Source organism: Anolis sagrei, chromosome 1 (assembly GCF_037176765.1).
Source record: "Anolis sagrei isolate rAnoSag1 chromosome 1, rAnoSag1.mat, whole genome shotgun sequence".
NCBI lineage: Eukaryota > Metazoa > Chordata > Lepidosauria > Squamata > Dactyloidae > Anolis > Anolis sagrei.
The window spans coordinates 62,613,026-62,627,682 of NC_090021.1; the positions used below are offsets into that span (position 1 = coordinate 62,613,026).

Below are 14,657 nucleotides of genomic sequence, written 5' to 3' on the forward strand. Positions count from 1 at the left end.
ACTGCAGCAGGTGCTTGCAATCCTTGATGAGCAGGTGCAAGCAACGGGCCATTGGGGCTGGGGATGCCCTGCAGCCAGATTAGGGAATTCATTCAGGGAAAGAAAAGGAATGTGCAAAGCCATCGGGGAGCTGGCCAAACACCGGGTGACTCTTCTGAAGAAGGCCACTGCCTGTAATGAGCCCCAAGGCCATCATAATTGGAGCCTCCACTTTTGCTCCCTGCTTTGCATCTGTCGCACTATCTCTTACAAAGAGTCGGGGCATTCAAGCTGCACAGAAGGAGGAGGAGAAGTAAAAGAAAGGCAGTGGCGGTGATGGTGAGGTGAAGGGAGGGGGAAATTGGGAAGGAGAGAGGCATCTTTGCAAGGCATGCCAAGCTCTTTCTCGGGAACAGATCGGCATCGTCCCCAATGACAAACAAATGATCCTGTAAATACTCTCCCCAAAGAAAAATACTGCCAGAACCAGGAAAAAAAAGGAAAGGAATTAAAGGACAGAAGTATTCAGGATTGCCAACTTTGTCTTCATGGTTCTGTAACTGTGGATGTGCAGATGTTAGCAAACAAAGGTGCTTACTTTGTGCCTTCACCTAATGATCTCTGCATATTGCTGCTGCCAAAGGCATGTGAACATATACCAGCCATGTTAATTGCCAATTTCTTACTCAGATTAAAATGGTCCCATCTGCCCTGGAGATAAAAGAGATGAGTGGTGTGTGTGTGCATGAGAGGGGGGCATAAACTCCCATAAGCACCACTGATTAATGCATTACCCTCAAGGGAGCATATATAGAGGTATATAATAGGTAGGTACAGAGTTGCACATAAAAATGTGGACTGCCTTGAGAATTCACTAGTGTCTTTTACTCACCCTCAAATGTTGGGAAAGTGGCACCAGGGTACTAGGGATGCCATTACAACTGGGAAAGTCAGGGGAAATGATCTGTGGTTGTATTAAAATGAAATGCAGTGAAGAAGACATTCACATTCTGAGTATGATTTGTTGAGATGGCCTAAGACATTTTGCAGCCTGAAAGAAAATGACAAATGGTGTCTCATGATAGTCAAAGTGCCCAGAACTCAATTCTAGAGGCAGCACACCTTTACTCCTATAGGGAAAACTCAACATTATCATCAACAACAAAGTGGTTACCTATCATAACATTTTAAGTTAAGCCTAGGTAAAGGTAGCAATCAGTTATTTGTGATTATTTTATGGTTATCTTCAATACATAATCTGTTTGAATAATAAATAAAACAAAACAGGATGAGACTAGTTATAGAAGGGATAATAAATAAGGAGGATTTGGAATGGTTGGAGGAAGATTCAGAAGAAGTAGAGGACAAAATTTGGAATATATATTTTTAAGGATATAAAAAGGAAATAAATTAAGAGAATAAAAAACCCAATGTTGAGAAATGTGATAGGAATTTGGAAGGAAATATTATTATCAGAAAGTTCAACACTAACACCAATAATAATGGATAAAAAATCCCAATTTTTTAAAAAATATATTAGATAAAAAATTAAGAGAGAAGAATATAGATAGAATTGGAGATTGGATAAAAGCAAACATGAGGAAGGAAACTATATTGAGAGAATTTAGAGATATTAAACTCTCATGGTTCCATTGCCTACAGTTAGAGCAATGGTTCAAGAACTGGATAAAAAATAATGGGGAAGGAGGCAAACTTACACAAGTTGAACAAATGATACAAAAAGAAAGAGCTATGAGAGGATACCACAAGCTGAAAGGAATAACTAGCAAATTGTATAAGATAATAATTGATATTAAGGGGAAAAAAATAAAGGACATAACATTAAGAGAGATATGGGAGGAAGATTTAGGGATTAGAATAAAAGAAGCAGATTGGGTACAATTATGGGATCAAAGATATTTAAAGAACTTATTGATATGTGTTAAAGAAAATTATTACAAATTGGTTTGGAAATGGTACTTAACACCAGTAAAGATTGCAAATATTAATAGGAATTCCACAAAAAATTGTTGGAGAGGTTGCATATGTGGTGGCAATGTAAATATGTAAATGAATTTTGAGGGAAGGTATTTGGAGAGATAGAAGCTATAATGGATATGAAGATAGGGAAAAGTGCAAGTATTGCATTGTTGTCACTATATAATGTTAAGAAATTAAAAAAAACAGAGAAAGATGCAATAGATAACATGTTAACTGCAGCAAGATTACTGATAGCGAAGAATTGGAAAGGTAAAATAAACATATCAATTGAAGAATGGTATAAAGAATTATGGAAAATAGCAATAAATGATAAATTGACATGTAGGTTAAGAGTCAGGAAAGGGGTATGGAAGGAAAATGATTTTGATAAAGTTTGGGGAAAAATTATTGAGAATGGCTTAAAAGAAGTAGATGGGAAATTACCTCCACAAGAAGAAATGGTATTTTGGAAAGAGAATGCAAATTGAAGTGGCTCGGAAGGGACGGGGGGCACAGAGGTGGGGAAAAAAATATATAAGATATATATATATATATACACTTTGATTGATGTAATGAATTGAGGATGGAATATAAGATTATTGAAGGTATTGATGTATTGATGTATTCTAAGAAAACCAATAAAAATATTTGGAAAAAAGAATAATAAATAAAATATATGTGTGCATGCACACATCCTTGTATGCATGTAGATGTTTCTACTCCAGCTGCAAGACTATTAAACCTAGACACTGGGGCCCCTTCCACATCTGTATAAAATCTCACATTATCTGCTTTGAACTGGAATATGTGGCAGTGTAGGCACAGATAACCCAGTTCAAAGCAGATATTGTGGATTATCTGGCTTAATATTCTGGGTTATTTGGCTATATGGAAGGGCCCTAAGAGGAAATTCAGAGTACGAATCTTGGGGTTATTTCCCTTTTAAAAATGGTATTAATACTAGCTAATTAAGTAATTAAGAGCTGCAGTAGCATCTTCAATCAGTATTTGATAGACTTCACTGGAGTGATCTGTGGAACAGGTTACTCAGCTTTGGTCCAGATGAATGATGAAATGAGAAAAAGTAAAGTCAGGTCCTACTACAATCAGTACTCCACATTCACTGGGGACTCATGTGGCACATTCATTGGGGACTCATGTGGAAGTAAATGAAACACCACATTTGATATTTTTATTGTTTCTTGAATTACATAAATCTCAATAAATATAATTACTTTAATAACTTTTTCACTTGTGAGAATACCTCTCTAGAAATTTCTAGGTACTCTTGCATAACTCAATGGTCAATGTCAACTGGAAGCTGAACATAGAATCACACTGTAAGACCTACAAATGCCAAGAGAGAACATTTTAATTAAATCTGTGAATAATCAAATCTACAAAAGTCAGAAGTACAGATCTGAGGGCCATAAGTAGTTCAGATAACAGCTAACAAAATTGTTGGTGGCCATTGCATCGCTGTTGTTGTTTTGCCAACATGTGATTGTACTAGTGCCAGAAAAAATAGACTCCCCTGGCAAAGGGACAGGATTCTTGCACTTCAGTCAATTCCTTTAGTGTTATTAGAGGAGACATCTCACTAATACTGTAGTTTGTAATGAAAAGTCAGTAAACCAGTCAGTCAGGAATTTATAAATATGTGTGATGATCTGATATGGCAGTTTCAAGCCTATAGCTGATTCGAAGGTTGTACTGCTCCAGAAAATCATCTGCAAATAAAATCTTAGCCTCATTTCAGTTGAAAAGAATCCCACTTCCTCTGGCTTCACATGTAATCATATGCTATTTCTTTTGGATTCCATGCTTCAGCAGTATGGAGGTTAAGCGGCCTTTCAGATCTTGTAGGGCTTGCAACTGTGATGAGCCCCAGCCTACAATGTCAGTGATCAGGGATGATAGGAGTTGCAGTCCAACATCTGAAGGACCATCCTCCATGTCTGTTATGAGAAATGGGCTTGTTTGTGCAACAAATAGTTCAGTGGCGGTACTGCGGCCAACCAAGTTATTCTCAGCCATCTCAATTATCCAAGAATGTTGTATAATAATAATAATAATAATAATAATAATAATAATAATAATAATCTTTATTTATACCATACCACCATCTCCCTCAACAGGGGCTTGGGGTGGCTTACATGAGGCCAAGCCCAAACAGCAAATACAATACAGTAAGAAACAACAAAATAAAATCCGAAATGTAAGCAACAACACAGTAAAATACAGAAACATGATAAATACAATAAGCAATGGACACAAAACATAAGAGTGCAATCAACAATCACAATAAAAGTGAGCGGGCCGCATGTACGATAAAATGATTAAAAACTCAGGTGAGATAATTCTTATTTATTATTATTATTATTTACTTTGCTTCTATACCGCTGTTCTCAGACCGAAGGCGACTCACAGCGGTTCACAACAATAAGAGACAGCAGAAATTCAATGTACAATATAAAAACAGTTAGCAGTCTAATCCATTACACAATTAATAACAATAAACAGGAACAGTTTATTTGCAGGGGAGATCTCATAGGGAAATGGGGTAATAAACAAGCCTTCATACAAGGGGGTGATTTATAACTAAATCTCAGGCCTTAAACAGTGCATCTAAAGCCAAAGTGCATATTAAAAAGCAATTAACCATGTAGTCCTATATGTGATCAGTCAGAAGTATGTCCAGAACCTGGGCATGCTATGGTAAGAATGACAACTCCCAGAGCCCCCCAGTGAGCACTGAGTTAAAAGAGACTTAATTCCAAGTAAGCATATGTATAACCAGTTTGTTGACTTTGGAGACCAGTCATGAAAACCTACTGTGGTGAGTTACTCACACTCATCTCTAGAAACCCCCTTGTACAACTAGTGCATAACACTTCATAAAATGTAATGAATCCTTTCTTCTTTCTCTGTATTTCTCACCGGTCCAGGATTCTTCTTATCAGAGTTTCTTGACACGTGAGAAACATGATTTTCAACCATTTTGTATTATTCACCCTCCCCTACACACAATTATACACTCATTGTTTCATTCTCATTTGAAAACAGTGTGGCATAAGGTAATCATAACCAACCAAGTGAACTTCTTCAGGTTGTTATTCGTTCTTGTTTCCTGTTGCTTCTGTAAGTTACAGGTGAACCTTTGGCATGCCCTTTGGGAGATTTATTCATTAACACTTGGATCAAGCTCACACAGTGGCCAAGATGCAAAATTGCAGTGGAACTCTTTTCTGTTTACTTGCCCTTTCAAGTGACATACATTTCCATTTTCTTTTTTTGGAAGGAGAACTTTGTTGAAGAGCTTCCCCTATTGTGCTGACTTTATAAAAGTCTTCAGAATTAGTTTCAGTAGTTATTTGGAAGTGGCCATTGCCTTAACAGACACCCTGTTGTTATCTCCCCCTTCTCTCTCCCCCCACCCCGCATCTTTTGCTAAGCCGGCTGCTTATTCTGCAGACCCAGGGCTTGTCCAAGTTCTCCTCCCAGCTCCCCCAGTAACCTTTACAGGAAAAAGCATCCCATTAAATGGTAGGTGTGTGCTGCACTCCTGACCACATAGCCCAAGATGTTTCCTGCCTGTATTTCAAGAGCAGCCTCGGATGCCACAACCCCACCTCCCCTCCCACACCCCATAGGGGCCGTTCTGTCAGTCCAGGCATTTAATTAGCTAATTACAACCTGCTGACATGAATACACCAAATATGGAGTTTGGAGAACATTTTTTCTTGCAGTTCATTTATTATTAACCCCCCAGTAAACATCTGATACGCTCTTCCCTTAGGGGACAGAGTGGTAATTGGTCCCTTGAACACTAAGTTCTCTTACTAATCTGCCTGAGCTGGAACTGAGTGTCGCCATCTGTCCATATTTACACATACACCCCACCGTGCATTTCATGTTCTGCTAAAGAAAGGGAGAGAAGTATCAGGGAAGCAGTTTGAATCCAGCTAGGAAGACCAGCCACTTTTGTGTGGCACTTTTCAGACAGATGTGCCCTCCTCAGGAAAGGAGATGAGACAGAGGAAAACAACAACAACAACAATCACAACAACAACAACTCCACTTGCCTGGTTCTCCTGTATTTGTTTTAATGCAAAGTCTTTTCCTTTTCTCTGTTTCCAATTTGTGAACCGTGTAAACATGGAAATGGCCCTTTTCTCAAGACTCGAGAAAAAATAAAAAGTTTGACAAAAGATTCTTCTCACCTCAAGTTAAGTCTTTTATCTAGAGGGGATATGTTGTTTTCTTGTTACTGATGCTGCTGATGTTGTGTGTTTCACGTTTCTCTGCTTTATAGTGACACTAAGATGAACCTATCATGGGGTTTTCTTGACAACGTTTGCTCAAAGAGTGTTTGCCCTTGCCTTCCTCTGAGGCTGAGATAATTTGACTTGCCCAAGGTCACTTGTTGGATCTCCATAGCTGATCAGGGATTCAAACTTTGCTTTTCATAGTCCAACACTCAGAATATGATATTCAAATGGAAAACATCTATAACAAATGAGGAAAATATATGCACACTTTTCAAGGCACTTTTCTCATCTAAGATTCCTTCCACTTGCCTGTGGACTGGAGAAGTTTCCCTGGGGCTTGAGAGTTAGGCCCTGGCATGTGGAAACCCTAGACATGTTCTACACTATCTCTATGTAACAGTTATGGTTGCATGAGGTGCAAGGATATCTGGATTCATCTGTAATTGCACAGGAGGACCCAAAATATTTTTCTGCAAATCCTGCCTACTTCCGTGCTATTATTCCCCAAACTGGCACCTCTTTCCTGCAGTTCCACTTTAATGGTTACATTCATACAGGTCAGTTTCTGAAAGCTGAGCTTGTGGTGGTAGGAGCACAGTTGTTTTATTTGTTTTTCTTTTGTTTTGTTTTTTAAATCATGAATTAGTTATATTCTGCCATGCTTTGCTGTCTCAATTACCAGACTCTCAATAGAAGAGTGGGCTCAGCTCCGTTACCATGTACACAGTAATAGTTCACTTCTCTGTTGTTCTTCTTTGATCAGACACAGGTGGATGACAAGCCTTCGACTTATCCGTTGAAATAGGTGCACATTATTGTCCGGATGATTATATCTAATTACATCCTGGTTAATTATCAAACATGATTAATTATAGCGGAGCCACTTTACTTCTGAGTCTGATGCATCTTCCAGATGTCATACTGCTGCCTGCCATGGTACAATTTCCTAAGGACTTGTTTTTGCACTGTGCCCATTGGAGAGAAACGTAAGGATGCAGGATAAATGTCAGAACAATTTACCATTGTTTTTCTGTACCTCTAACTTCCACCTCAATTCACATTGCAGGGAAGCATAAATTTATTTATTTATTTATTTACTGCATTTGTAGACCGCCGTTCTCAGCCCTAGGGCGACAATAAATGACAATAAATGGCAGCATTTAGCTTAAACCCTTCAGTTGTTGGAGTATGCAGAGGCTTGATTTGAATGCTTCAGTCTTCTATCTTCCTTTTGAATAATGTGATGTGATTAAATCATCTATATATTTTTGCAGTGACTTCTTTTAGCTAAGTGAATGCTAGTATCTGCTCTCCTTGCTTTTGTTTATCCACATTTGACAAGCGGATGGCATCTTTAGGCATTTTCTAGTTCCTCCAAGATGACTTTATAGTGTTTTTGGGCAGGAAGTCTTTCACTGCTGGAAGGTTTTCTATTCTCTATGAGTTTACATATCATCATGAACTCAAGGAACACATTATTCACAAATACAGGAATTATACTGCATATTTGCAATGATATTATTTGCCTCACAAGCTGCAATTTAATTTTGGAAAAAAAATTTCACCTTTAAGGATTCCAGTTTGATGTCTTTGCGAAATTTTCACATATATGTGTGATTTCTAGACACATAGTAGAGCAGGGGTCCTCAAACTAATGCCCAGGGGCCAGATTCGGCTCTCACTCAGGGTCAACCTAAGTCTGAAATGACTTGAAAGCACACAACAACAACAGTCCTATCTCATCAGCCAAAAGCAGGTCCACACTTCCCATTGAAATACTAATAAGTTTATATTTGTTAAAATTGTTCTTCATTTAATTATTGTATTGTTTTAAAGTGTTTTTGCTCTACAAATAAGATATGTGCAGTGTGCATGGGAATTCATTCATGTTTTTTTCAAATTATAATCCGGCCCTCCAACAGTTTGAGGAACTGTGACCTGGCCCTCTATTTAAAAAAATTGAGGACTCCTGTGGTAGAGTATGCAGGCAACTACTTGGCTACAGAGCCAATGGTCATGTTCCAGATATGACAAGATCTTCCATGAGGATCAGTCATTTAATGTCACCTAGAGACATTATGATACATACCTATGTTGAATAGATTTATTAAATCATCTATTCCTAATGGTGGCCATTGTATTGCAATTCCTTCTTAAAATAGGTGCTAATATTATCTTGCAAATTCCTCCCGCTTTCATACTATGATTCCACAAAATCCCTCCCATTTTCCACCACATCCAAATGTAGAGGCAGTATATTTTTGACAGCTGGAAGATATTTCAGAAAAAATGAAGCAGATTGCCTTACCATTTTTTTTAGATATGGTGGGTGAAGAAAATTTTCCATGCCTATTCTTCATAATATCTGGTCACATCACATAACAAACAATATGACAGGCATAATGATAAAATAGTACAGTTTGAGACCCATATTCGAGAGGGATACATATCCAGACCTCACATGGATATGCAAAAATGAAGGACTTCTGGCCCATGAATACCACAGAGTTGTACTAGAGGACCTAGAAAATGTCTAAACACATGTTGAATGTAGGTAAATGAAACTGCGGATACTGGTCCTGTGGATATGGAATATTCATACAGGCATCTCTTTTTCTCATGCTTAGTGATGTCACAGGCACTATTCAATCATTCCCTTAAACAGCTGCACATTCCAACTGGCAACCAACACAGCTGTGCAAATGATAAAAGGGGCTTATAACAGAAGTACTATTTTCCCCTTTCACTCTCAGCTGGGTTCAAAACATTTCCGTACAGCCTGCATATTAAATATGCAGAAAATGACATTTTCCCTTGCACGTGTATAACCTACGTTATAGAACAATGTGATTTCCTTACACTGAATGGTCAAGCTTGGGGGTTATATGGATGATCAAGGCAGAGGAGAGAAGCCTGCAATAATTGGGCAGGGTTGGCACATTACCTTGGCTGGACCAATGACAATTGACTGGAAAGAGCCTTGCTTTATTTCTGCAATTTCTGGAGAAAGAAAGAAAGAAACTCAACCCACAATTGCCCATCCGACTCAAAACATGGCAAAATACAGAAGGATGGGAAAGGTGCCAAGACTGCATTCAGCCTGCCTTTGGTTGGAACAAAGCTGCCCAATGCAGATGTGTATGGGGACATAAAGACTCTAGTGATGACTCCACAGAATTAATTTTCTCTAAATGAAAACAGCAACCGAAGAGAAAAGACAAGGCAAATTATCAACGCTAATCACAGTCTCTAGCTTTTGCTTTTCCCCTCTTTCTCTTGTATGATAATTATGATAATTAACAAGCTAACAAGGTCCTAATAAAAACAGTTCTTGGTCCTCAATGTATAATTAATATTTACATTAATAACAAGCTTCCATTTATAGTATGCTTGGGAGATAAATCCCCTTAGAGAATGAACATTATAAATGCTGCTCACATGCATGATACATTTACCTAGTTTCTCACATTTCAAGGAAATACATACAGACTCTTTATACTGATGGCTTTACATCTTTTCTGTTAACCAACGGATGAAAGTTAAAGGCAACTTTAAAGTCAATAGCTATGTTCCTTTCATTGGCACTGATGCAGCCTTTGAAACTGTTCATGATTGTGATAGCTACTTCCTCATAATTCCCAGAAAAATGTTTAGTTTTTTTTTAAAAAAACAAACAAACAAACAAACCTCTATGTCTCAGAATCATGACTCTAGCATTATATTTTTGAGATGTTTCTACATAAAAACACTTGTACTTGGATGCAGTCAGTTACTAGAAATCCAGTGTAGGGTAGCAATTAAGAAACTTAAGGTAAAGGGTGAAAACCCCTGACATTAAGTCCAGTCATGTCCAACTCTGGGGGTTGGTGCTCATCTTCATTTCTAAGCTGAAGAGGTGGCATTGTCCGTAGACACCTCCTAGGTCATGTGGCCAGCATGAATGTATGGAGCGCCATTACCTTCCCACCAGAGCAGTACCTATTTATCTACTCACATTTGCATGTTTTTGAACTGCTAGGTAGGCAGAAGCTGGGGCTGACAATGGAAGCTCACACTGCCCCCTGGATTCAACCTGCGACCTTTCGGTCAACAAGTTTAGCAGCTCAGCAGTTTAACCCACTGCACCACCGGGGGCTCCATTATTCTGTATGAAGGACTACACCCTGCCCTATGGCTACCACCAATTTGCTAGAATGATCATGAAGGAAACATTAGTGACCATGTCATGGGTGGCATTGATGACAATGGCGAAGTGTCTAGCTATTGGTAGAAGGACAGTTATGGAGGCATATTCTGTTGGTCTTGAAAGTTGTAATACAGAAAATATGGGTCTCAAAAGAAGTAAAACAACAACAAGGAAACAGCAGCTGAGGAGATAGAAGTCCATATGAGAGGGGCAGCATAATGCAAAGAAGGAAGACAGGTCAACTAAGGCGTATAAGCAATAAAATATTGCTTGATCTTATACAGTATAGCAAGGGCAGTTGCACTGTGAGCTGTAGTTTGTAACCTAGATGTTGCAGTCACAAACCTATTAAAGTTTGTATCGAGAAAGGACAGCCATATACAGTCCTCAGGCCTTTGTACATGACTTCTCCAGAAAAGCTGGAGCTGTTTGAATAAATCTTCAAGAGTATTAGATGAAAATGGCATTTCCCATAACTATCCAGTCATCATAGATGTAATATTTGAGACTCCAAAGACATAGAACAACAGCATGTAACAACTACTGTTGTGCAGCCATGCTGGCCACATGACCTTGGAGGCGTTGATGGACAAAGTTGGCTCTTTGGCTTGGAAATGGAGATGAGCACTACCCCTCAGAGTCAGACACGACTAAACTTAATGCCAAAGGGAAACCTTTACCTTTACCTTACAGTGGAAAATGAAGTCTAAGGGTATAAACTGTGCAACAGCTGAAATTAACTTTAAAGAAAAGATAGAGAGAGGTAGTTTTAGGTAGCAATCAGTAGCAAAGAGACAATGAAGGGAAATGGGTGGCCTAACAAGAACTTCAGTCAGCTATGGATAGTAGCATTTCAGGAGTAGGCATCAGAGATACAAGAAGGAAATAAAAAACAAACTAGATTTAGAGCAATGATATTGTTGAGAGCTTTCAAGGAAAAAATACCTTTATTCTGAAGATGAAAGGAGTGAGAAGCTAGGGAAGGTAACTGACATGGGTGACATGAATGGTGGGAAGAATTGGATGTTTCTTGCAGCAATGTTTTGAACAGAAGTGAGAATAATGATTTGGAAAAGATATTTCTAGAGATAAGGCAGTGAGGTTACCAAGACAAGAGGTTCTCAATCATGAACCAGAGTTTTAGGTGATATGATAAAGAAGAACCTGTAGGCACAATACCAACAAGTGGTCACTGATTGGTGGTAAAGTCATCTTGCAAAAAACTAGTTAAAGAAGAGGTAAACTATCAATGTTAGATGATTACAAAAATCTTGAGCCAAAGTGCAATGCAAAGCTAGCAGATCATGCTGAATTTTCTATGCAAATGGATCATGTAGTATTTGTGAGACTAAAATACATTGGTAGTATAAGCTTTCATTGACTTCATCGGATACATGGAATGAAGACTCGATTTAGCATGCGCATGCACATGCGCGTGCACATGCGCATGCACATGCTAACAGCCTCCAGCCCAGCTTACCTGCCTGAACGTATCTCCCTCTGTGAACCTCCAAGGACCTTAAGATTGTCTGGAGAGACCCTGCTCTCAGTCCTACCACCATTACAGAATAATTTGGTGGGAACAAGAGACAGGGATTTCTTGGTGGTGGCCCGTCGGCTATGGAAATCAGATCTGCCCCCTCCCTCATGACCTTCCAGAAGAAGCTCAAACCCCGATTATGGGATCAAGCCAGATACAGTGTTCCCTTAATGCTCTGTGGTTCACCTCCCGCAGACTCGCTGTTTTGCGGGTTTTTTAAAAAAAAAATTAAAATACAAGTACTGAGGGAACACTGTATACAAAGATCTATAAACCCCACTTGCCAAAGTGGCACCAGCGAGGAGCACAGAGAGGGCCACCAAGGCAGCTTCCGCTGGGGCTTCTTCCTCCGAGGCTGGAGAGGGCTAAGGCAGCTTCCGCCGGGGCTTTTTCCCGGTTGCTCTTCCTCAGGCAACTGGGTGAGAGCCCCATGTCAGTGGGGAAGCAGGGAGGGAGATGGGTGGCTCCAGCAAGAGGAGGAGGGAGGGAGGGAGGGGGAAAGAGGAGAGGAAGAGAGAGGAGGGGAGAGAGGAGTGGGCAGAGCTATACTGTACATATACAGTATAGCGTTGCTACATCACAGTTTTTCACTTATTGCGGGGGTTCCTAGAGATGGGTCTTTAGCTGATGGCAATGGATTGATTTGGAAGATGTGAAATGGTGAACTGTTTTAATGTATTTATAATTGTTTTAATGTAGGGTAATTGTATATTATGTTTGTTTATTGTTTGGCATCGAATGGTGCCTGTTGGTAGCTGTCTTGAGTCCCTCTTCGGATGTGAGAAGGACAGGATAGAAATGTTCCTAACAAATACATACATACAGTCGTAGGCATGCTGTTCACTGCATCACCTTCAGCTCAAAACAGACTTCAAAACTGCATTTGATTCTCCACTTACACGATTAGTGCAGCACTGTTTGTGCTGGCAGAAAGTCACTGTTCAATATTGGTCTCAGTTATATCAAGCACAAAATAATCCACATGGAAGACTCTATAATAGAGAGATATGTATACAGACTTGGTTTTGTTAAAAAACATTTTTGTCCCTGAGAAAAGGGTGTGATTCTCTCTGCAGTCAAAGCAGACACCTTTACCTAAATCTCAGAATAACTTGGAAAACGGATATAGACAGATCTGACTCTCGTAGGACAGAGCCACATTTTCAGCCATTTGTCTTATGAATGATTTAGTGCTTGTTTGAAAATTAGAGTTACTTTAAATAAAAGACAAAGCCTCTAAAGTTCCAATGAACCCTGTGGAAATGATCAAAAGGATGTTTAGCTAAGGGCACCAGGTGAGAGGATGATAATGTCAAGAATTACAGTACTATACACACAGTGGCACACCGTTCAAGACAGCTTGTCCAGCAGGCCTTTATGTACACAGCAGGCTGGAAGGGGAAACATTAACTAAGTCACAAGAATTGGGTCATTTATCTTATCGGCAGATGGGGGAATAGGTTATCGTTCAAGCAGGCACACCTGCTCTGCTTTGTAAAAACTGTACTCATGCCATCACAGAATGTAATATTGGTCCTTGTTTAAACATTCCAGGGGTGGAATGGGATATATGGTATCCTGTCAAGGCAAGGCAAGGCACATAGTTTTGTGCTCAGAGGGGAGCTATTCCGGTTTAGGTTTAAGATTAAGTGATACATTTCATGAAGATGATGTTTTGTAATGGACATTGTCTATAGACAAATAAAATTAATATGAATCTCAGCTTGAGAAACGAATACCCACCCAGTACTTTCCTTTTTAAAAAGTGAATAATATTTTCATAAGATAAGGCAAATTAATTAGACAAATGGTATCGTAAAAGGTAAAGTGCTAAGTGTGAAGCTTCATGTTTAGCATGATTGAACGAAAACCACTTTTGTTGGAATGGAAGGCTACAACATTATTGGTTACTGCTTTATTAGTCTATTGTATTGGTTCAGATCTGTATATAAGTTGGCCTAACAGTGTGATGGATAAATGAGTTTATGGGTGTTGGTAGAAAGCTTTAGTCACTTACTCCTCAGCCTAACTTGGTCCCAACCATTTCAGTTGCCTCTGATTGGCTGCCAGAAACCATGAAAACTGTGTGGGCTTCTGGGCAAGAGAAGCAGATTTGACACACACCATCCACCATTATTTTGCCTGCAGCAGCAATTCACAAATCAATGCTTCAAATGAGTTGAGAAATGCACTTAACAGTATCATTGCTGAGTAGTGTAAAGGTTTATGTCACTATTTTTGTATTTGAAGGATTTGTTTTGGTATCGTAAAAGGTAAAGTTTCTCCTTGACATTAAGTCTAGTCATGTTTGACTCTGTGGGGTGATGCTCATCTCCATTTCTAAGTCAAAGAGCAGGAGTTGTCCATCGATGCCTCCAAGGTCATGTGGCTGGAGTGACTGCATGGAGAGCAGTTAGCTTCCCTCTGGAGCAGTATCTATTGAGCTACTCACATTTGCATGTTTTTGAACTGCTAGGTTGGCTGGGGCTAACAATGGGAGCTCACCCCGCTCCCCGGATTCGAACCGCCAACCTTTCAATCAGTAAGTTCAGCAGCTCAGCAGTTTAATCCACTGCACCATCAGGGGCTCCTTGTTTTGGTATACATCTGAGAAAATGATCAGATCAATTTGTTACTGTAGTATGTGTTTATACATTAGAATAATGAGACTAGACACAGAGATGTGGTTTTTTATTTTTAA

The 14,657-nt window shown here is 39.3% G+C and overlaps 1 protein-coding gene across 2 annotated transcripts in view; it reads right to left on the reverse strand.

Moving 5' to 3' along the window:
* Positions 1 to 13,856: 13,856 nt before the first annotated feature.
* Positions 13,857 to 14,657, reverse strand: part of ERMARD (ER membrane associated RNA degradation) — a 30,218-nt gene continuing 29,417 nt past the window's right edge. For both annotated transcript variants that reach the window (XR_010909433.1, XM_067465542.1), the window contains one exon: positions 13,857 to 14,563. Coding sequence is in view for 1 of the 2 variants with exons in the window: in XM_067465542.1 (XP_067321643.1) it covers positions 14,521 to 14,563 (43 nt within the window). In the remaining variant the exon portion in view is untranslated. The remainder of the gene's footprint in view (positions 14,564 to 14,657) is intronic.